Source organism: Callorhinchus milii, unplaced genomic scaffold, assembly GCF_018977255.1.
Source record: "Callorhinchus milii isolate IMCB2004 unplaced genomic scaffold, IMCB_Cmil_1.0 Scaffold4, whole genome shotgun sequence".
NCBI lineage: Eukaryota > Metazoa > Chordata > Chondrichthyes > Chimaeriformes > Callorhinchidae > Callorhinchus > Callorhinchus milii.
This window is the reverse complement of record NW_024704745.1, coordinates 41,206,454-41,231,190: the sequence shown is the minus strand read 5'-3', so window position 1 is coordinate 41,231,190 and position 24,737 is coordinate 41,206,454. Positions and strand designations below refer to the sequence as shown.

At 39.9% G+C, this 24,737-nt stretch overlaps 1 protein-coding gene across 1 annotated transcript in view; it reads left to right on the top strand.

Moving 5' to 3' along the window:
• The first annotated feature begins 511 nt into the window (after positions 1-511).
• The window catches only part of scaf4a (SR-related CTD-associated factor 4a), a 55,268-nt gene continuing 31,042 nt past the window's right edge, over positions 512-24,737 (top strand). The window contains exon 1 of the mRNA XM_007904059.2: positions 512-682. Coding sequence (XP_007902250.1) covers positions 653-682 — 30 coding nt within the window. The 5' untranslated portion in view covers positions 512-652. The remainder of the gene's footprint in view (positions 683-24,737) is intronic.

The following is a 24,737-nucleotide window of genomic DNA, read 5'->3' as shown; positions in this document are numbered from 1 at the left end:
CCTCCCTCTCTCTGTTACTCCCCCTCCCTCTCTCTGTTACTCCCCCTCTGTGTTACTCCCTCTCACTGTTACTCCCTCTCACTGTTACTCCCTCTCACTGTTACTCCCTCTCTGTGTTACTCCCTCTCTCTGTTACTCCCTCTCTCTGTTACTCCCTCTCTCTGTTACTCCCCCTCCCTCTCTGTGTTAATCCCCCTCTGTGTTACTCCCTCTCTGTGTTACTCCCTCTCACTGTTACTCCCCCTCCCTCTGTGTTACTCCCTCTCTGTGTTACTCCCTCTCTCTGTTACTCCCCCTCCCTCTCTCTGTTACTCTGTCGCCCCCCTCTCTGTTACTCCCCCTCCCTCTGTGTTAATCCCCCTCCCTCTGTGTTACTCCCTCTGTGTTACTCCCTCTCTGTGTTACTCCCTCTCACTGTTACTCCCCCTCCCTCTGTGTTACTCCCTCTCTCACTGTTGGGCTTTGTGTCCGGCCGCTTGTCGCTGTGTGCCCCATGATGCAGCGCGGCCGTGTTGTGCAGCCGCCGCCATGTTGAGTGAGGCGCGTGTGGAGCCGCTGTGGAGCTGAGCGCGGAGCGAGAGAGAGAGAGAGAGCCCCGAGACAGCCTGGAGCAGCGAGACACCCACCCACCCACACACACACCGCCGACAGCATGGACGCCGTCAACGCCTTTAACGATGAGGTGAGTGAGAGCAGGAGCCGCTTGACTGGCTTCATTTAAGAAAAGCCCCCGCATGAGAGCGGCGCCTCCTCTTCTTCATACTCCGAGGCCTAGGGCAGGGCCTCGGGCCCGACCGTCACGTTATACACCAAACCCCGGGAGAGCGGGTAGCGAGGCCTGGTGTGTGGTGGCTGTGATACCTGTTATCAAAGTGCCTGTCCGGGTAACACTCCGGGGCGGGGAGGGGAGGGCGGGGAAACGAGGCGGCGGCCCTGTAGTTGCTCTCTCTCTCTCTCTCTCTCCTCTCTCCCGGTCGAGGCCTGGGTGGAGGGACGGGCTCTGGGTTAGAAGGAGACCGGGAGAGGAGGGCGGGGGGTCTTTTGTAATGATGGTGGTGGTGATGGTCCTGAACTCGTGGGGGGGGGAGAGAGAGAGAGGCCCCAGGCCCCAGGCCCTGGCAGAGAAGACAATACCTCGGTTGGTTCTGCGGGTGGTAACAAGGCGGTTGGTTCTAGGCCTTCAGTTCAGCTGCTGACACCGTCGCGCCAATTCGCTCCATCTATCTTTTCTCGCCTTTATTTAAAAATAAACGGTGGACGGACAGTTGTCTTTAACCCCCACCATCTCAATCCTTCGTTGTCCATTATCTGTTCTTCCTTTGTATGCTTCTCAGACGCCTTGTGCTAAGTTTGATCCAAACGCGCGTTGTGAGCATTAACTACAATTCCGATCTTATTCGTGAAATTTGTGTAAGTTGTATTCAACATATCAAGTTTTGTTTAGCGGCTGGCCAGCAAGTAAAATGCATTAAAGTCATTGCAATTGATGATGCCCTCTCTTCTTTGTTTTGAAAAACAAATACCCTTACCGAATCTTTGAATACAAAAAATTGAAAAGGTGGGGCACATTAGAGTTATTTTTAAGTAATAAATACATCCTGGTTCCTCATGATTGCTTGTAGTTACCAGTAACTCCTTTATTACGACTAGAAGATTATTACAACACTAACTAAATCACCTCTTGATTTAGGATCAAGGATTATTATTATTATTATTTTCTCTCATTAACAACACTTCTCTCACAGTACGAGCAGGAACGGGGATATTATTTTAATTCATATCAGTTTTCCGTGAACTTCTGTGTATGAGTTTCATCATTTCATATTAAACATTAAACAGTTAGAGCTTTCTAAAATATCACTACCCTGGAGTGTCTGGGAGATCATTTGATGGGCAAGTATTTGTTTGACAAGCTCGCCCTGAGGAGGAGCACCCGAAGTGTCAGACTGAATTCAACTCCTATATAATAATAATAATCCTTGTCTTTGATATAGCGCCTTATCACATCGTCGGGACGTCTCAAAACGCTTCACAGAATATACTGTAAAGTGTAGTGACTGTGTTTTGTGGGCACTCCCGTGCCAGCATTGCACCCTATGCTGCGATGTGTTCAGAATTGAAATCAAATATATCTAGTGTATAGTTCTTCAGATAAAATGCTTCATCAGCATTTGTAGACTTAAGTCCCAGCACTTGAGTCTTCATTGCAAAAGATTCTGGTTGCATTTGATCGGTTGTTCCCAAACTAGGGTGGATTAGAATGTACATTNAAAAAATCAGAAAAAGGAAAAATTCTAATTGTGAAATGTATTTATTTAACAGTTATTCCATGTTAGGTTTACCTCACCTGAATTTTTTTGCTGAAAAGGTTGGTCTGAATCTTTGTCACCATGCCATCATTCCTTGATAAGCGATTGATTGCAAATCATTGGCATGTCATTAGAAAGCAACTGTGGAAGTAACAGTTGGGCGAGGCCAATTATAATAATCTTCTGAGACATCGTCCATGCATATTATACTGTACCTTGTAAGACAATTTTCGAGAACAAAACTATAATGAAATTTGAAAGTCGACAATTTTGTATTGAAATTACTCTATCTTTACTTTTGGTTTATAATTTAGTCCCTATCCATTCTTTCCAAGTTTCTAACTACAGTATCTTTTGATTTCCGCTGTTAGCCATGAGGAGCTTTTGGTGGAATGTTTCAATGTTGTGCCATCTTCCTCGTGATTTCTCTCCCTGTGCTGTACTTTCACTCAGTACACCTAAATTCTAGGATTTGGATTTTTCACACCTTACCATAGATTTTATCCACGTACAGCAGTTTTCAAGAAAGTCCTGTTTTAACATTTTTGCATGGGGTGGGGGAGAATGGTTCCACTACAGATTATGACGTTTTAGTATGTGCTATGTGCTAGTTGATTTATTTGCATCAGTGGGAAGTCAGTACTATTGATTCTGTTTGAAATCTTCCCCAGCAGTGTGTCCTGGCCAAAATTCCTAGAATTAATTAATGATTCAACTCATGATTATTTGTGGGAATAGCTGGTGTGAATAGCTGTTATGTTTGTCTTCAGAAAGAGTAATTACACTTGACAGTGAAGCATTTTGAGAAGTTTTGTCATAATAAAGCTATACACATGGAAATTCCTTCTTCACCCTTACAGAGTGGCTTCGCCAGTGAAAGTGAAAATAAAGTAGAAAGAAGGTGCCAAAGGGGATTAGGGTAGAAAGTATATGATGGTCCAACTTCCTACTGTAAGCAGCAGTAGTTGTGCTCTTTTAACATTCCGGGCAAATTGATAGAAATGGGATAATAAAGAAATTCTTGATTGTCATCCTCATTTAAAAAAATGAGCCCACAGAAATAGTTTCAAAAAGGGTGACATTATGAAGGGTTACAAGAATTTGCAGTCAAATGCCCTTCATGTAGGGTAATGTCCTGAGTCCTTCACAAAGGTTGTGGTTGGACCTGTGCAAGGGAGAGAGAGAGGTGACCATTGGCATGTTCAAAACCAGGACTTAGACAGAGAGGGGACGAAACAGGGTGTAGAGGGAGGAAGTACAAGAGGTAGTGGCTGAAGGTATTGTTTGTTATTGCTACAGGGATATATTTAAGTGTGTGGAAAAAGTATGTTGGTCAGGAATTCAGTATGGGATTTTAGGGAACACTTAGAATTAAATTGCAAGGGTAAACATAAGACCATAAGACGTTGGAGCAGGAGTAGGCCATTCGGCCCCTCGAGCCTGCCCCACCATTTAATAAGATGGTGGCTGATCTTCTAACCTAATTCCATTTACCCGCCCTATCCCCATATCCTTTAATTCCTCTATCCTTTAGAAATCTATCAACCTCAGTCTTGAATATGTAATTGTGATCATTCTCTCTTTGTTGATAAATGGGGCCTGTCGGATTTAGACAGAAAGAGAGGGATGAAACAGAAGGTGGAGAGGGAAGGAGTTCCAGACGTTAGGAGATGAAGGTTCAGCAATGGTGGCATGGAGTGGGTGCAGCATGCTTGAGTTAGCTGAGCAGAGAGGCAGATGGAGGAGTAGTGTATGAGGTAACGTAGAATAACATAAGTTATATAATGTTATACAGGGTGACCAAAATGTTGTGATACCATTACAAAGTCTAATAAATCTTAAAGAATTTATGATTTTTTTTAGATAATAGGGCAGTTATCATGACATTTTGGTCATCTTGTGTGTGTATATATATATATATCTCCCCTCGCCCGCCTCACAGTCGTTGTGCCCCTGAAGTTAATACACCACGTATTTGCAATTCGGTCCTGTAGTTCATAGTACTGAAATGTGTTAGCGGAATACTACTTAACTGATTTTTTTCCCCCACTTAGCCAGGTACTTTCCTATCCGATACTCCAGTGCTTTGGACAAAAAGTGCAATACGAGGGCTAGCTTTGAAGTGAGTGGATGGGTCACACTAAGCAGTTATTAGTTAGCTTTGGTGATCACATTTATTAACCATGTTAGAATTAACATTGCTAGTCATTCATGGGCTAAAAAATTCCACATCAAGGAATGTTAGCAGAAATGTTAGTAACATAGCTGCACTGCCCTTTCAAGTCTGAGCTGGTGTTTTGCCTTCATGAGGTACCTTGCCTAATCCTCTTATCAATTAATGGCAAATTGGGGTAGACTTTTTTCTTTTCATTGTCTGTTTGCAGGACATTTGCCTCTGGGTTGTTCAAGTTGACATTCATTGCAACACTAGGGGAGCATTGTCAGATGTCCTTCAGATGAGACATTAAAACAAGATCCGACCTGCCTTTTTAGATGGACATTAATGTTCCCATGAAATCATTTGAGAAAAGTGTTTTTTTACTCGGTGTCCTGACCAGTGAACGTCCAAGTTAGTTGGTCATTCATCTCATGCCTATTTGTGGGTCCTTGCTGTTTGCCTACAAAAACAGTATGTACACATGATGTTATGTAAAACACTATTTGATATAACATCTATGGTTTGATAGCAGTTTGACATTATAGGAGTTATAAAAATATAAGGATTGTTATTGTGCATATGACAAGTTTGTGGATGACCTGGTAAAAGAGTTAGCATAGATGCTGGGTTCATTCCACACAACTAGACATTAGCAACATATTTTAATTAGAGGCAGTAAGGTTTTCAAAGCTCAGGAGACTTTTTGTTTGGAGTGGCATGATTTCTACTCTGCTGCAGTCAGGTGTTTCTGTAGAAAAAGTATCATAACTCATTCTGCACCAGACTGACATTGGGAGTAGGCTATCTGCACCTTCTCTTTCCCAGTTGAGGTGACATGAGTACCAAATGGCAAAGCCTTCTTGTAAATACAAATTACGATATTCACAAGCATGTTCATGATATTCATTGCATATATTACATTTTAGTAACATAGCTGCACTATAATTGTTTGATTTGTTCAATTATATACAGTAGTACATGCTTCTATGACATCATTGAGGGGATTGCTATGACTGAAGTCACATTCAATTTACTGCTAAGAAACAGTAGGACTTACGGAGGTGTAAAAATCTGATCAATTTGAAAATATTTACAGAATATAACCTGGGTCCTCTCTCCAATTTCTGAGTTTGATTTTTTTTAATGGTTTATAATTTTGGGAAATCTTATGATCCATGCTGATTTTTATAAGACTTAGATTGATAGCAATTGGAACATAATTTACCCAGTATACATCCATGTCAATTGTAGCAGTGCATTCAGCTGAACATCAATAAAGTACAACATCTCTTATGTATAAGACATTGTATAAGTTTGTAAACATTACAAGAGTTTGGTGAACATGTATTTTTTTCCTCCTTTATGCATGCTGATGCTGTCAGATCGTGTTCATAATGCAATTGTGAGGTAGAAATATTGTTACTGCAATCAAGTTTCAGTTTATCCTTTAAGTGAAAATCTTCAAATGTTAGGTTCTTAGGTCTTAAGTTCATAAAATGCTAACTACCGTCCAATTATTGCTATTGCACTATATGTTGTCCACAAAATGTCTCTGTCAGTTAACGTTTTTATGAACCTACGATCATCACTCGCTTGTAACATATAAAGTTGCATTTTACACATCCCAGTAAGGAAGAAATATTATATATCATCTGAATGAACTTACCTGCACCTCTTAGCCAGCTGTGCTGTGCAGGGCTGCAAACTATCGTTATGAGCCCAGCATGGGAAAAAATCGTCAAGCCACTCAGTGAACTCTCACAATCAGCTGCCCGGTACCATGAGAAGAAGTCAGGTTGTTTTGACTATTGTGACAGGATCTCTGTGAGTAGAAATTTTAGGCCTTGCGTTCTGCGAGGTTCTGTCTGATTGTTAAAACGTCTGAGTGCGTCAGGTTGTTAAAATAAGCAAAATGTACAAAATGTTTTTTTTATAGATATGTATGTATGCCTATGCATAAACTTGTAATTAACTGAAATGAGTGTTCACAAATAAACTTGACAGTTCCAGGGGATGGGGCCATTCTGTCAAACTGACAGCTGCTTGCTCTGTGTGTTGGTGTAAGTCCTCTCAGCCATAGCACCCCATAGCAGTCCTGGAGGAATCATACTTACATAGTCACTCCAGATATACAGTTACTGAGCTCTTGTCCCTTGGAGTGATGATATATCAGGAGCTTCCTGTATTTCCTAGAGGTTCATCAAATTAAAAATGGATAGATTTGAGCCTGTATGATGGTTTGAGTGATTGGCCTTTTCTATGTGTGATTCTGTGATTTTGTGCCAACATTTGCCCTTCATCATCAATAACAACAACAAAATTACATTTGTACAGCCCCTTTCATGTCAGGAGGATGTCCCAAGGCACTGGACAGGCAGAGTTTTGGACCCGAGTTGGGGTGGGGGGGGGGAGCAGGGAGATCGAAAGCATGGTCGAGGAGGAGATTCTTGAGATGGGTCTTGAAGTTGCCAAGGGAGGAGGCGAGGGACTGCGGGATGGAATTCCAGAGGATGGGAGCAGAGTGGCAGAAGGCCCGCCCGCCAGAAGTGGGGCGAGCGAGGTGGGGGACGTGAAGCAGGTCGGAGCCCACTGAGCAGAGGGAGCGAGCAGGATGGTAGTGTCACATACAGTTACCATGGGTACTAACTGTATGTGATACTTGTTGATGATCAAGGTGGATTCCAAACCCTGTATGTACAAATGCATGATCTTGGACGTCAGGTGACGCCTCAGGTATCTGACAGACGTCTGCCTTCAGCCTTGTCGGAGGACCTTTACAGGACAGCTTGTGTTACGCCATTCACCTTGAGGCCTCATCATGCTGCTTCGAGGGCAAGACAAAATTCAGGTGGATTGAGGTAAAAAGAAAAGGGCACTATGACCAAATTGCATTGGTCGTTTTGACGCCAGAATATGCTGCAGAGTTCCTATTGAAGAAAATTGGGTGTCCTCAATTGGTACAATCTGATTTAGAGACTGGTAATCTATCAAAGCCGTTTTAATTTATAAGCAACACCAAATTGGGAGGAAAATAATTAATCAATATGCATAAACCTGAACAATCTGGACATGTTGGGTATGTGGGTGTTCAGTTTAAAGTGTGACAGTTCAGTTTAAAATATAAAAAAAATGCTAGATTTGGTAGAAGAAAGCTGTACAGAATATGTACTGAATAGAAATGTACTTGAGGTAGAACAGGAGAGAAATTCCTTCAGCACCATCTCCTGGTTGTGTGTGGGGATGGGGAGGACAGCTGAATGACGAGAGTTTAAACCTTCTGACCCTCGCTGCCAATGCTCCCACATAAACAATGACTATTTAGCTAGGGTGCTGGAGGCTAACCAGTGTTTGCACAATGCACCTCAGCATGAGGAGGCTGGAGATCAGGAACAGAGGTCAATAGGGACGAAATTAGAAAACAATTGGACACTAAATTTAGAAAATAAAACAACAAAATTACATTTATAGAGCGCCTTTCACGTCAAGGGGACGTCCCAAGGCCCTGGACAGTCAGGGTTCAGGACCCAAGTGTGGGGTAGGGGTGAGGGAAGGCAGAGAGGTGGGAGCGCAACTGAAGGCACGATCGAAGAGCCCTTGAAGGAGGAAGGGAGGAAGCGAGGAGAAGGGACAATGGGATGGAGTTCCAAAGTGTGGGGGCAGAGAGGCTGAAAGCCCGGCCACCGATGGTAGGGTGGGTTGGGCAGGAGACATGGAGCAGACCGGAGGGCGCTGAACGGAGGGAGTGGGTAGGCTGGTAGGGAGTCAGCAGGTCAGAGAGGCAGGAGCTGGCAAGGCCATGGATGGCCTTGAAAGTGAGGACGAGGATCTTGAATTCGATCCTCTGGGGGATAGGGAGCCAGTGGAGTCGGGCGAGGGTGGGAGTGATGGGGTCATGGAGCCTGGTGTGTGAGAGTACACAAGCTGCAGTTTTGGATGATCTGCAGCTTGTGAAGGGAAGAGTTGGGGAGACCGATGAGAAAGGGTTTTCCATAATTAGGCCTTGATGTGACGAATGTGTGAGTGAGGTTTTGGCAGCCTGAGGGGTGAGGCAGTGGCAGAATCTAGCAATGCGGAGGTGGTGGTAGGCAGTGCCAGTCATGGCGCGGATGTGGGGGAGAAAGGACAGTTCAGGGTCAAACAAGACACCCAGGTCTCCTGGCTGGCTTAGTGAGGTTGAGTGTGGAGCAATGAAGGCTGGCTCCCGAGGTGCGGAGGCGCTGGCACGAGCCAATCAGGAGGGCCTCGGTCTTGCTGACGTTCAGTTGGAGAAAGTTGTCCCTCAGCCAGGACTTGACATCTGTCAGGACACCAGTAGTCCTGGAGTTGAGGGTGGAGGCAAAGAGATAGAGTTGGGTATTATCCGCATACATATGGAAATTTACTCCATGTCTGCGAATGATGTCACCAAGGGGGAGTGTGAAGAGGAGGGGACCGAGAACAAAGCCCTGAGGAATGCCGCACGAGACAGTGCGGAGGCTGGAGGAGAAGCCGGGATGGGTAGTGGTCAGAGTGTGGGGGGAGAGTAGGGAGGGGGTGGAAGTTGGGAGTGTAGCTGAGTAGATTCCCTCAATTTTGGACTTGAGGAAGTCCAGCATTTCCTCGCAGTGGGAGTCGGAGGAAAGAATCTGCAAGGCGGGGAGGGCAGAGGAGCCGGTTGGTGGTGGAGAACAGGAACCTGGGGTTGCCCTTCGCCTCCAGGATTAACTTGGAGTAGAAGGACTATTTGGCCGAGCCGAGAACGGAGCGGTAGGTTTATTGTGGTCCAGCCAGATGTGCCGGTGGACTGTTAGGCCTGATTTGAGCCAAGTGCATTCAGCAGCCCGCACCTGGCCCTTGAGCGAGCAGAGGTGGCTGGTGAACCAGGATGAGAATCGGGAATAGGAGGCAATTCAAGAGGTGAGGGGGGCAATGGTGTCGTGTGGTGGAGAGGGTGTTGTGGAGGAGAGTAAACGCAGAGGATGGGTTGGTGCGGGAGGGGGGCCAGAGTGGGAGGAGTTCAGAGGATTCGAGAGCAGCGGAGAGGGATTGCGGGTTTGTTTCACATGTGGAAAATAAATGTTCCACATGTGGAACAAACAACCAAAGGAGATGATGGAAGCAGGTTGTGTCAACAATTTCCAGAAAGATTATTAGATAAGAAAGCAAAAATGTATGTTTGTGAAGAACTTTATACAAGGATATGAGAAATAAAGCCGTGTCGGGTTTTTAAAATATATTTACTTTTACTGTGGAACTCGCCAGATGAATTGCAGTGGTCTTTTCATTTCCGTTGGTTCTGCTGTAACTGCTTTACCTAGGGTATTGCAGAGATTAGCCCAAGATGATTCTATTCAATCGGCCTCACAATTTGTGGTTTACATCTTATGATCAAAATACCTGCTGAAACACCAAACCTTCTATCCCAAGTGCCAGGTTGCCTGAATTGTATGGAACCAGCATGCTTGTGATTAATGCTACCGTTGTATTAGATTATTAAAGCAAGGAATTCAAAATTCTATAGTTAACACTTTATAGCAGCAAACAAGATCTCTACAAATAGCATATACATTTTACTGGGTGGGGGGAGAGGATGGACATGCATTAGTTCTGGTGTGTAGAATCAAATAGTTGATATTTCAGTATTTCACAGATTGCTTACCCCAAATGACCAACCAGTGACTGTAATAACAACAGCAGCAGCAACAAATTACATTTGTATAGCATCCTTCCTGATGTCCCCCGACTCACTCCTTATTTCAAGACATGTCAAGATCAAACTCTTTGACCACACTTTTCATCATCTTCTCCCATCCCACTTCCCTCGGCTCTCACCCCCAGCTCAGGTGCCAAGCCAACAATGAGATGTTCTTCCAACATGAAAAAGGTGCTGTGTAAATGTTGCTTATGCGGCCTACGGACCATTCTTAAATAGGGAATCTGGCCCGCAGCAGCCAAAGGTTCGACTACCTTGTTATAGAGCATTCGACTCGGTTATATAGATTATTATAGTTTATTATGCATTTCGCTTACAATGAAAGTTACTTAACATTTGTACTACAATAGTTTTAAATGAAATTCTGCTGAGAACGTTTATAATCTTGATAGAAATGAGTAGTATCTGTTTTTCCTTTCTGTAATGTTCTTGTTTAGATATGTAGAAAGAGATGTGTGACGAGAGGGCTTTGGTATGCAAAAGCCAGATGGAGAGGCCTCAAATTCTGAGAAACAATATAGCAACAAGGGGGGAACCAATGAAAGTTGTTTGAAGTCTTTAGGTATTTTCTTTTAAAAATTAATAGCTTAGAAGCATCAGATTAATGATCAAGAGCAGCATTTGATAAAAGTAGATACATGTAAGGAAAGCAGCAGATGAAAATTGTAACACAATTAAAAGGTGATGATAGATTGAAGAATGAACACAAACTTGAAAAACATATTTATTCAGGGATTATAAGTATTGGTCACGAGCTAGCCTGAAGTTGGAACAGACCAAGGGGATAAAAAGTTACCCCTTAAATAAAGAAAAAACTACTGAGAGGAAAAGACAAAGAAGAAGGAGACTCCTGCAACTGTATTCAGTTCTCTGGATTGGTAATTCTACCTTTATGTATCATGTATACTGCTATGTAAAAGTTAATTTTTACTTGTCTGTATGACCTTGATTATCTCAGGTTTTCGAACTACACAGAAATTCACAAACGTTCAAGTCAACAGTTCAATTAAAAATTAAATACACTTAAATATAGTGACAATTTGAGTCAACAGAACTTGAAGAGGCAGACTGGGGGCAGGCATTCTTTTCTCATGGCCTCTGACAAACAGTGAGAAACTTGTAAGACATTTCTCTCTATGGCAAGCTATTTGGGTAGTAATATCTCAATAGAAAATTTCCTCTAAGAGCAGTCAGGGATCACTGCACTCCACAACAATTTCTTAGACAGCTGTAAAAAGATTTCTGTAGAAATGATCTGATAGCTGCAATATGGACTAAGCCTAGATCCTTCTATTGGTGATGATTTTGATAGATCAATTCTGACCTCTGAAGGTTTCTCCAACCTAGTTCGTTAGTTGGGTAGTTAGTTAAATTAATAATAACAAAGAAGTTAATCATTTAATCCAGGATATTTTCTTATGATTCTGTCCTGGCATCTGAATTTAGGTTTACACAGGTTAATATATCCACAAATTGTCCACATCACAAAAAAGTAAAGTATTAGTTTCTTATGGACCAGATGATTCAGGTGAAAATGGTTGAGCTGTTTGTGCCATCTCTATTTGGAAAACATTGCATACCAAGGGTGCATTGTGACAATTGTGGGGATTTTATAGACAAATACAATGTTCATGATAGCATTCTGAAATAAACTTTATCCCAATTTTAAATGTATCAATTATAATTTTCAAGGCATCGGTGGCAAATCATATGGACTTTGTTATTCTTGTACTGCTGTTGATTTATTGATTTCGCGACCAATATTCTCGATTACATATTCATCTTTTTTCCATTGTAGTTATCTGTCCGGGAGGAAGAGAGGTGCGTGGCACACAATTACACTCACTGTGTGTGCATTATCACTATTTTAAAGCAACAAATATTTGTAGCAAGAATAAACCAGGAAGGTGTCCCAAAGGAAAAACTCAGTAAAGAATTTAAAAAGATCGAAATGGAATATCTAGGAAGGGACAATATGTTTCCTGTTGCCTTCTGTAATGCTGATTTCAAAAAGAAGTGATGCAATCGACATCCATTTTTTGAAACACCAAAGTGGTTGTTAATAATTAATTGTTATGAATTGATTGTATGCACCATACATTCATACATCTATCCGTCCTGATCTTGGTCAAAGCAATGTTATACCTATATTGTTTTGCCCACATCAACATGTATTTTAATATATAGATTTATAAAAGAATTGATACATCAGAGATGAGTTACAGTACACACAAAGAACCTGATTCAAGTGATGTCCAGGATTTTTTTAGTATGTGCTATTGTGAATACTAGATTAAATGTTTTGGTTGTACAATGCATAATAAATTTATAACAAACCCAATCAAAACATTTCCTAATGTGGGAAGCAAGAAATTGCATCTTTTAGGAAAACACAAGAAAATTGAGAAATTTGTTAAAAAATAACTAAGTAGCCTAAAACACATGCAGTCAAAAAACAATGGGGGGGGCAAAAAAAGAATCAGGAGGAGCTCCCTGAGATGTGACGAATATTTTGCCCGCAAAATATACAGTATACAATTCACTTTACAGTATATTTGAAGCACTTTGAGACGTCTCAAAGATGTGCTAAGAAGCTAAATCAAATGCAAGGAGTATTATAAATCGCTGACGCAACTTATATTGTCAGGCCCATTTTGACTATCATTCAGACAAAGTGAAATGTGTTTTTCCTGAAATCTGGTTGTGTAGCAAGGGCGTAATGCCAATTTTGGCAAGATCCAATAGGTTATCTATTTATCTATAGTAAGTGTTTACACAATGACTGCTGATAACATGAACAGTACTGATTTAGTGCTGATTTTGGCAGAACATAGAACTAAGATTGTCTTTTCTCCCCCCCCCTCCCCAATATGAGGGAGGATAAAGTAAAAGCCTTTGATGCTTCAGTCACTTTGAGAATGCTGAAACATTGACAATTTGGTTGTTTCATTAGGATATAGAAAGTTGAAGGGAGACCATTTAAAATTATGAGGGGTGATGGAGTAGATGAAGAGACGTTATTTCTATTGGTTATCATAGACTAAAGGGCATTAAGTTAGGATAGCAAGGGGGAGATTAGGAGGAATGTTTACAGAGTTACTCGCATGTGGAATGTTCCATTGGATGATCAAAGTAGGATCCATATTAGTTTTGAAAAGGGAACAATACAGATATGTAAAAAGGAATAATTTGAGATGGTATGGGGAAAAGGCAGGTAAAAATCACAGAATGGTTGCTCTTTTTAAGAGTCAGCACAGGCATGATGGGCTGAATGGTTAACTTCAGGTCCAGAGCCTCTTCATCCACAGTGGCGTCAGGTAAACAGTGCGAGCAGCCCGCGGGCCAGAAACTACATTTATGGCGGGTTTGTAGTGGGCGAGGGTCATTGTTGCGGGAAAGTTGCAGCCGCACTTTTCTATTGGAGCAGCTTATTAGTAATTAACTCTTAGACTCTTAATAATATGAATAATTCCTGTTTTATTTCCGTATATTTTCAGCTCATTGGTTATATAACCGAAAAGGCCTCCAATATTACAGTAATAGAGGTGTAGTTGTGTAATATTTGCCATGAACTAATGTTAACAAAGTTTAGAATAAAGTACATTCATCATGTTTAAGTTCATTGATTTAAAGTACATTCATTATTTTTGTCCTTTTTCTATTCTCTTCCATATTCTGGCTTTTATTTTGATTCTTCCAGTTATTCTAAACCATTTGTTTCTAACTTAATTGAAATGCTGCTTAGCTTTCTTTCATTTTGGAAGATAGAATTTTTTTGAAATTTCTCATTAAATTTCTAATTTAAAATCCAATTGTATAGCCAGTGAAAATCCGGACATTGTTATTTAACAATTTTGCAAAATAGGTACAACCATGTTAATCTTTGACATGAAAGTGTGCCAGAAGCAAGCGAGGGGTACAAATCAGTAGATTTGTTGTGGTCATCGTGTTCTCCCCTCCCCCCCCCCAGGAAATGCTGCATAAGTGATTGTGTGAGTGAGCCACTCGTCCTGAAACCTTGGAACTCTCTCCTTCGATCCCTCCGTCGCACTCCCTCCTTCCCCACCTTCAGATCACACCTGAAGACCTTCCTCTTTGATGTTTACAGCCATCTCCCCCTCCCTCCCCCTGGCTCAGCTTCAGGCTTCACTCCTATGAAGCATGCAGACGATACCCGGCATGAAGGCCGCTATATAAATGCAAGTTGTTCTTGTTATTGTGTCTGTAAAGCTAGTAGCATTAATAGCTCCCTTGCCTCTTTCAAGACCTGTCTCAAGACCGTGCCTTTGATCTTTGATCCTTCTCCTACCCTCCCCAATCCCGATTCCCCCAGCTCGGGTCCGAAACACTGATCGTCCAGCACCTTGGGACGTCCTCCCGATGTGAAAGGCACTAAACAAATGTCATTTTGTTGTCGTTTATAATACAGTTTATGGAGGTTAATTCATTAGAAACTTTATAACTGCCTAATTCTTTCCCAGGCTCCATTAGAGAAATACAGAATCAGGTTCTGCAAACAAAAATTCTCATTCATATGGTATGACCAACTATATTTTAATTTAACTTTAAACTAAATGCAATTTTAAAGTCTAAATAACTTCTACATTTCAAACTTTTAAGAACTTTTAGAATAATATTAATCACGTCTACGAGAACTCGTAAAGCGCTTCACTGAATATACTGTAAAGTGAATTGACTATATATTTTTATAGGCAGCCAATTGCGCACAGCAGCGTCCCAAAAAAGGGTCATGGATTGAAGTGACCAATTTATTATTATTTAATAATATAATAATAATACATTTATTTATTAATAATAAATTGATAGTATACAGATTTTGTCCCTTTTTGATTTGAAAGGCAACTAATGTTTCAAATGCCTTGAACTGTTTGGTAATGTATCTATTTTTAAAGAAGTCCAGAGTAGGCTAAAGTTGACCCAGAGAAGTGATGAAGCCCCAGGACAACTTATTAAAACATAGCCTGTTTAAACTGATGCTATTGTGCTTCCTCGCCATCAGTGACAAATGCTTCTTCGTCATCAGTTGACAAATTTTCAAGCCAATTTACCAAAAAGCTAAGTCAAGGGGATCCACTCAGTCCTCTGAATTTCCACAGTCCATCCAAAGAAGAAATTTTGAAACCAGAACAAATGCTGAAAATCCACAGCATCCAAAGAGAAGATAGCTTAACCTTTCAGGCACAATCCTTCATTAGAATTGGATTTGCTATCAATGTTTTTCACTATGTATCCTTACTATTACAGTTCTCAGTTATCAGTGTGTACTTTATTATATTTATCCTGTATGCAATTCTTACTTTTAATGAATATTATTAAACTGTCAGCTACCACCATATTAAAAAGTGGTTTATCCCAAATGTGCCAACTTTGAGATAGAATGGTTTACTCTTTACCATGACATATATGTGACAAATTTAATTATTTTCCAACTGCTTCTCCCAGTAAGAAATTCTGCCAATTAGAATCTGTTTGGAATTAGACATTATATAATTATTTATATTAGAGATGTATTTTTATTCTTTCTCTAGCCAAAACATCTCATTTTATATTAATTGTTTACAATTTTAAAATTCTTTTTTTCCACTTGGGATTTTCCAGATAGCTGCACCTTGTGATTTAGTACTCTACACCATGAAAAAGTTTTGTTACTGTGAATTGCAGTTATATTCTTAAACTGGATTAGATCTCATAAAAAGTTGATTTAACCATGAATTTTTATATTGCAGCAAATGGAGATGGTGTTTTGTACAGAAGATTTGGTTCCAAGTGGTATTTGATTATTTTTCCATATACTGATGTTTATGCAGTAAGAACTGTAGGGTGTGTAATGATTTTTTAAAAAATGTAGCTTGTTTCTCCAACCCTTGAAATGTTCAATTGAATAAACCTGAACTGTAACTCAAATTGATCTGAGGATGTATAGAAAGTCAGCTATCTTTCCATGGACCTTACTATTCCAAGAGTCTGAATTAGATGGGTATTTATCTGAAAAGGTGAAAATGAATTCTACTGAGGTACCATTTGTATTTCCGCCTGTGTCGTACTAATTTTCTGCTATCTATGTGCAGTTTAATGAATCATGACATCCTCAACAAGCCTATAAAATTAGGATGGGATTTCTAAATGTAGTGATAGGCACCTTACCTACATTACATAGCATTTGCAATGACTGTTCACATAGAATGGTTAACACTAAGAGAATTACGATACAGTCAAGAAAGCAAGAATTCATAGGGTGGAGCAAACCAAATGAAATGCAGGATTTATAATAATGATAAATGTATAGAGTGCCAATATATTTCCTAAGAAATATCAAAATGGTGCCTTATAAGTGACTATTACTTACAGTTAGACCATGCTATAAGAAGGATATAGCAGTGATGGAAAGAGTACAGCATTGCTTTATGAGGATGATACCAGCTCTGGCAGGTTACTGCAGGCAGGATAGACTGGATAGGTTGGGCCTTTTTTCACCAGAGAAGAGATATTTAAGGGGGGGGTCTAAATAGAGGTGTTTAAAATTATAAAAGGTTATCATAAATGGGTTATTTCCACTGGTTGGGGAGTCTGTAACCATGGAACACAAGTATAAAATAGCAACTAGGAGATCTGAAAGAGAATAACCAGGGCACATAGATAGAAGATGATTGACAAAATAACCAGAGGGGAAATTTTTTTTTAACAGAGAGTTGTTACGGTCTGGAATGCACTGCCTGAAAGGGTGGTGGAAACAGATTCAATAACAACTTTCAAAACGGAATTGGGTACTTAAAAAGGAAAAAATTCCAGAGGTATGGGGAAAGAGCGGGGGAGTGAGACTGATAAGGTAACACATCCAAAGAGCCGGCACAAGCACGATGGGACGAATGGCCTTCTTCTGTGCTGTAATATTCTTAAGATTCTTTGATAACAAACTTTCATTTTGAGGTGCGTTGTCTCAAATGAGATGACAGTGATACGTTTAGGAACTGGATTATCTCAGATAAACCTACTTTGGATGAAGGGATGCTCTTAGCTGTGAACACTACTAGATGTGAATGCATCTGATTGAGAATCTGAGACGTTTGCTTAAGACAATTTGAAGAGACAAAAATGAAACGGTTCTTTAAATTTCTGTTTGAATTTTTGCTTGTGCATCATTTTATATATTTTTGATACTTCACATTCTTTCTTGTAAATTTGTAATAATATCTTTATTTCCTCATCTACCTGTATATCGTTTTGCACAATATTGTATTGATCTGTGAAGATAAAATAAAAGTTTTTTAAAAAAAAAATATTCCTACTGTCTCAATTGAACAATCTACTGAATTTCTATGTGACTTCTAATGGAAGCTTTTCCTCCCAAGTTACAGAAAAGGGCATCTTCTATTATAATAGAATTGGTTGGTTCTTTAATTGTATTTATCTGTAAGCACCACTTGATAGTTATGTAAACTATTTGGTAGTTAGTGCTGGATGGTACTTGTTGCTATTGCAGAAGTTTCTTTGCTAAAAGGGTTAACTTGTCTAACCATATGTTAGGATGATTTTGAAGAATAACTTGATTTCATTAAAATTCTGTTTATTGTACAATAATAGACTCTTAATTTCATTTAAACGTACTCTAATCAATCACTTGTCAACCTGGCTCATTTGGTAGCATTCTAATCTCTAAACCAGAAGGTTATAGGTTCAAGCTCAGGTTGGGACTTTGAACTCGCATAGTCTAGGCTGAGACACCAATGTAGTGCTGAGGGGGGGGTCCTGCATTGTTGGAGGTGCTGTCCATTGGATGAGCTGTTAAACTGAGGTCCTGCCAGTTCAGATGGACATTAAAAGATCCCATGACACTATTCAAAAAGAGAACAACAACAAATTATATTTGTATAGCGCCTTTCACGCCAGGTGGAAGTCTCAAGGCGTTGGACAGTCAAGGATCCGCACCCTGGTTGCGATCAGGAGGGTGGGGGGGTGGGGTTAAGGGATAGGAGGGTTACCGATGGTATGGAGGAAGAGGAGGGTCTTAAGACTGCTCTTGAGGAGGCAACGGAGGAGGTGAGTCGGAGGGACAGTGGGATGGAGGGTTGGGGCAGAGAGGCTGAAGCCCCAACTGCCAATAGTGGGACAGGCGAAACAGGGCACGTGAAGCAGGCCGGAGCCTGTCGAGCAGAGGGAGAGGCAGATTAGGGGATTAGAAGGTCACAGAGGTGAGGAGGAGCAAGGTCCTGGAGGGCTTTGAAGATGAGGACCAGGATCTTGAACTGTATCCTCTGAGTGATGGGGTGCCAGTGGAGCCAGGCCAGGATGAGGGTGATAAGGTTGCTGAACCTGGTGGGGGAGGGGACACGGGCTGCAGAGTTCTGATGATCTGCAACCTATGGAGGGAAGAGTTGGGAAGGCCAACAAGCAGGAAGTTTGTGTAGTCAAGCTTGGATGTGATGAATGTGTGGGTGAGGGTCTCGGTAGCCTGTGGTGAGAGACAGTGGTGGAGCCGAGCAATGCTGAGGTAGTGGGGAAGGCAGAGCGGGTCATGGCACGGATGTGGGGGGTGAAGGATAGTCGAGGGTCGAACAGGATGCCGAGCTTCTCCCAGGATCTGGGGGCCAACAATTCCCCAAATAAAATTCACTCTGGCCATTTGTGGGATATTGCTGTGTTCAAATTATCTACTCTGTTTGCCTGTTAAATACACAATCACTGCCCTTTAGAATAAATCCTGTGATGTGCTTTGAAATGTTCTCCGAACTTGAAGGGTGCTACTCGAATGCAAGGATGATTATCTTTGCTTTTTATATCAAAAAGGTAAGCCTTTTACTGAAGGGTTCTATTTTATTTGTCAGGCAGGAGTAGACTGTTGGTCCATCTTGCCTAACCGCCCAGCTTTCCAAAAGATTATTTGATACACATCTCATATCACATGTAATCCTTTTAATTTCCAGAAATTCATTTCTAGTTCCTTTTTAAAACCCTTTTTAAATCTTTGTACCATTCACTCATGCTGGCAGTTTGCTACACATATTTAAAACCTTTTAGTCAAACAGTTTCTCCTTCAATCTATTTTCTTCTGTTGTTTTTATAAAAGATAATTACACACAATTACACACAGGACTTCAGTTATGGTGGCACCAATGCTAGATGCTCAACATTTTGTCTTGATTGTAATAAACAATGATATATAATCATTGAGATCCTCCGAATAATAAGGGATATACTGTCAGGGTGGTGACTGTTTTTGTGGGCCAAATGCTTTTTTTATCAATGTCATATCATGCCAGCTCTTAGAGGAAATCACATCTACCATGTTGACTTATGAAAATTATATTCCGGAGTGATTTTTTTTAGCTATTATTCTGAAACCATGAGCTAGAACAGAACAAACCTATGAAAGCATGTAGTTGTGATTCACTGTGATCATGACCACTATTATTCAATGCATTATTGGCATTCAAATTCTTAAAGGTTTTGACAGTGGAAGTAAGTGAATGTTGAAAAAGTAGATACAGTACTTAAGGGAGAGGGGGAATTTCTCATTCCTGCAACCAAAGTATTGATGTAACCAACACATTTATTTTAGTAATGTTAAGCCACATGGTTTCTTAGTAATAATCGATTGTAATATGGAAGAGTTGCTGAAGGCAAACAATATGAAGCTATGGGAAAAGATTGGCAAATTATAACAACAAAATTACATTTGTATAGCCTCTTTCACGTCGGGAGGACGTCCCAAGGCGCTGAAGTGTAGTCAGCTGCAGTGGAGCTAAGAGCATAAGTTCAGTTAGTTAAATGGCCTTCTATGTTGCAATTCCTAGAAATTTCAGCACAAAAGGCCATCAGTATTAGTATGTGGTGACGATGACATCAATCATATTCTTAGTAGTTTAGTAGATTTGTAAAATAATTTAGAAATTATTTATTTTTTAAGAATGCTAATGTTGCAATACCTATTTTGCATATGTCAGACACCTGGCTAATCAGATAAAGGATCAAAGAAGTGTAAAATTGAAAGAGGAAATCTTAAGCAAAATATTATACGGTATTTTCATTGAAACTGCTACTTTCGCAGTCACAAATGCAGTCACTGTTTTAGAGTAAATCATCTGGAGATCTTTGAGACATTTTGTCAATGTGATAAGGCAAAACATTAAATGCAAGAATTATTATTACTTGATCCCTTTTGTAGAAAAACTAAATGGCTTATTGATACATACCTTTGCATATATTTACATACATTTACATGTATGATTGCCAGTTCTGCAGAGTAACTCAATTGTCCATTACGGCTGATTTCTGCAATTTGGATTTCTATGTCTCGAGCACGAAATGTGCAATATCACATGGATTGTTGGTGGGCATTATTTATGAACACTGGAGACCTAACCTAAATAACGTTTCAGATTTATATTTTGTGTGCTGATTAATGATGCACCTCTTTGACTATTTACAGTGAAGATTCCACAGAAAAATAGTTTGATATTCAGATTGCACAGTCCTTATGATGCATGAGAAGCAAGCTCAGACAACCATCTTTAGTTGTTAGGAACTAGATTATATCACTGACCCAAATAATGCATTCTATTTATAAAGCTTTTGCAATATTTCGAAGTCTAGATCTAATTTTTTGAAAGCAATCAAAGATTTCTCATTGGAATTGAGAAAGTTGAGGTACAACTTGAGAGAAGTCTTCAAGATTCTGAAGGGTGAATAAATTATTAGTAATTAAATCGGTTATTTAATAATGCTGTAATAAATTATTTCCACTGACTAGAGTCTGTAATGAGGTCACAAATTTAAGATAATCACAAAAAAATTTAAAATTAATGGGGAAGTTTAGAAAAGGGAGTTTCACAAAGAAGGTGGAATTCTCTGCCACAGATCACTGTTGAAATAGTACTTTTTTATAAAAAAAGGTAAATTAGATGCTTGAAAGGGAAGAATTAAAAAGTATGAGGAGAGATATGGGGATAAAATCACCAGAACTAACTTGATGGGCTGATTGGCAAGTTTCAGTGCTGTAACATCCTATAATTTAATTGCAGAAAGTGCTTTAATACTCTGGTAGCTAATGAGAGCTACGTCTTGCTGTTTTAATAGCAACTGCCTCCATTAAGTAAGGATTAAATGTGTAGGATTATATTGATCCCAAATTGTATTCCTTTTTTCCTCTTGTTGCAGAAGTCAGTAATCCATGATTGAGTGAGAGACTCTAATGGATTGTTGGGCAAAGGCACCACATGCTTTCGTACTGAGCCACTTAGCTTCAATTTGCCTGTCAGGTGATGGGCAATGGTTAAGCCCTCACAATTGGTCTTGAAGTAGGTAGGGAAAATCCAGGGCATATCTCATCACTGAGCATACACGAGCACTTGATGAGGACGTGGCCAAGCTGAGCTATAATGCTTACCTCTGCCACTTCCCCGGTTGAACAGCCTGCCAAACACATGAAGCCTGGATGAGATATCAGACTGCTGCTGACTCCTCGGAATTGCACCAACATGAGTCAACATCTTTGAGAGGAAGGGAGAAGATTGAGGTGGGGAATCAAAATGTGTTAGCCCCGTGATGCATGTTAACTGAACAACTTCAGATACATTTTGAAATTCGTAAGTCTGATGTAGAGATGTCTTCAGCTTTCTATAACATTGCACGCAGTATCACTGCTTTCAAATATTAGAAAATGGACAACAAAAACAGATTTGCTTATTGAGAAGACTATGAAATTTCAGTCCAGTTTACTTTTACATTAAATGCCATATGATGTTATTTCCACAGTTGCTAAATCATAGAATTCAAAATCTAGAGCTGAACAAAATACATTTAACACATCATTGAAACATTGGAACAGGAGCAGGTCATTCAGCTCCTCGAACCTGTTCCGAAATTCTATAAGATCATGGCTGATCTGTACCTCAACTCCAATTATCTGGCCTTGCCTCGTATCAATTAGAAAAGGAAAATAATATATCCGAGTAATTTATGAAATGTTACTTTTTAAGACAAAAGTTTTCACTCTTGTATATAAATTGCCAAATTCAATAAAATGCAACTCAGTTCAAGTTGTGAAGCAGAAAGATTTTTACATTGGAGCAATTTCAGATAGAGGTAAACAATCACCTCCTACCCTATCCATTCAGTTTTGCACACGGTTCCTTCAGTTTTTCAGCGCGTTGGAGCATCATCCTGACATGAAAGGCACTATATAAATGCAGTTTGTCGTCTTTGTTCAATATCTCGATCTCTAAACCTAATAATCCTGAATCATGCCAGTAAATCGGATAATAGTAATCCATGATAGTTTATTTTATTACCTGTGCTGGGAGTTTGTTCCATAAACCTACCATTTTTTTACAAAATTAAAATCTCCATATCTTCTTTTATCCCATTTTGAACATATGATCCTTTCTTGAATTTCTACATGGCAAAACGTGCATCTAAATTTTCCAAACCCTTCATAATCTTAAATAGCTGTCAGAGTTCACTGTTCAAGAGACAGATAAAAGTCCAAGGGTCGCCAGCTTTTACTGGAATTGATGTATGAGCCCTATGTTGCACCCTGCAACAAATGAGTACCAAATCAGGACCAAAGCTTTATTTGCAGTTATTCAGATGTGGTCTCAGCAAAGGTGCATACATGTTTAAGATCTCCACTCTTGATTTTTACATTACCTCCTTACCTATATACAGTGAATCACTGATATCTTGTCGCCCCAAGGAAACTAGCTCAAATGACTACTCAGCAGAGTTGACTAGTTATCCAAAGTACAGTATCTCGAAAGTACAATTAGGAGAGATATTGAGTGAGTGACTAGTTATATGGGGTTGACTACTTAACCCAGGGGCTACTTAGTAGAGTTTCACTATGTGTTTAGTTTTTTTTAATTAATACTCAAATACACCATCAGTGGTTTTAGTAATCTATCTCCGAAATCTTTTTCTGTTACCTCAAACACGTAACTTTACATTTTCTCTGCAGTAGTATTGCCATCTTTCTGTCAACATCCCAGCTTTGCTGGATCCCATTTTTTAAAGTTTGTCACTTGCTTCCTACTTGGAAATATCAAAATCTGTGACATCCAAGTCAGGCACCTGATGCCAACCTCGTTTCGGTTTCAACACTTAACAATTATGCTCCTTTTCCGATCCTGGTGACCTATCTACAGTAATTAGAACCCAGCAGGTAGCTTGGCATCATTATGCATTTTTCTACAAATTAGCCATTTGCTAATACATTTCTATTTAACCAGTGGGCCTGAATCTTATGCAGTATATTTATTCAGAACAGTATCAAATCCTTTTCTCGTGGATTCATTATCTCCTCCACCACTACCATTCAGTCTAGGTTTCTCAAAAACAATTCAAATAGATATGTTAAGCACGATTTTCCATTCCATTATTTATGAAGGGGATAAAGAGGTCTTAAGATGCTCAGCATACCCAGAGGGAGAGTGGGATGCATCTCCACAAGGTCCTGTCTGAGACTCGTATTAGAGGAAGATGAACTCAGCATAGTATGCAAGATAAATACCTAGGATGAGGAACTGTATGGAATAGTCCTGAATGGTGAGGAGGTTTAGGGGTAAATGTGACTGATGAGATTTGAAAATACTGGAGATTTGTGAGTTGATGACTTGTAGAAATCCAAAAGGAGGAGACATAATCTTTAAATTAAAGCTAATGTGGTTCAAAGTTATATCAGAAAACATTTGTTTGTACAGGGGGTTGTGGGAATAACTAATGCAGGATCCCTGAAGACTGGGTGATTGGAATATGAAAAAGTGAAATGGATTCTTGGGAAGTAAGGATATAGAGTTATAGAACAAAAATCAGAGGGGATGGGTGAATGAGGATAAAAGACATGAGTCCTGTAGCATAGTGGTTAGAGCACTTGCCTTGCAAGTGAGAGGACCCGGATTCGCATTCAGTAAATGTGGTGGAGTCCTATAGGTTAGAGGCCTTGCAAGTGAGAGGACCTGGGTTTGATTCTTGGGCAAGTTTCCTTACTCCAGACGCCTCTGTTTACCTAGCAGTAAGAAGGAACCCCTTTGTTAGTCGATTGACAGATCTCTTTTCAGGGGGTAATAATTCCTTCAAAAAAAAATTAGTCACTTCAATCTACGACTGTTTGTGGGACACTGCTGTGCGCGATTGCCTGCAGTGTTTTGGCCACAAAATATACAGTCAATTCACTTTACAGTATATTAAAAGACTTTCTGATTGTAACTATGTTGCACTGCTAGTATTTGCTTCTGTTTGTAGTTTGTAAATCGTAATAGAAATCTTGAATGCTGGACACATTTTGATTATAATTTGGGCTAGACATGTTTCAAATTATATTTCAGTTAAACAGTATCTAACTAGTATTTATTTATAATAAAAAATACAAACTGGATTTGGGAAAAAATTGGAAAATTAAGTTTAAATTTATGTTCTTAAATGGAGTTGCCCATAAAGAATAATTCGACAGATGAATTTAACTTGGAATATTTTTATCTTGTTTAACAGAAACATATTTGATCCATAAATATCTATTAAACTACCATAAGAACATTATGCTATGTTATTTGTAGAGCTCTAAATT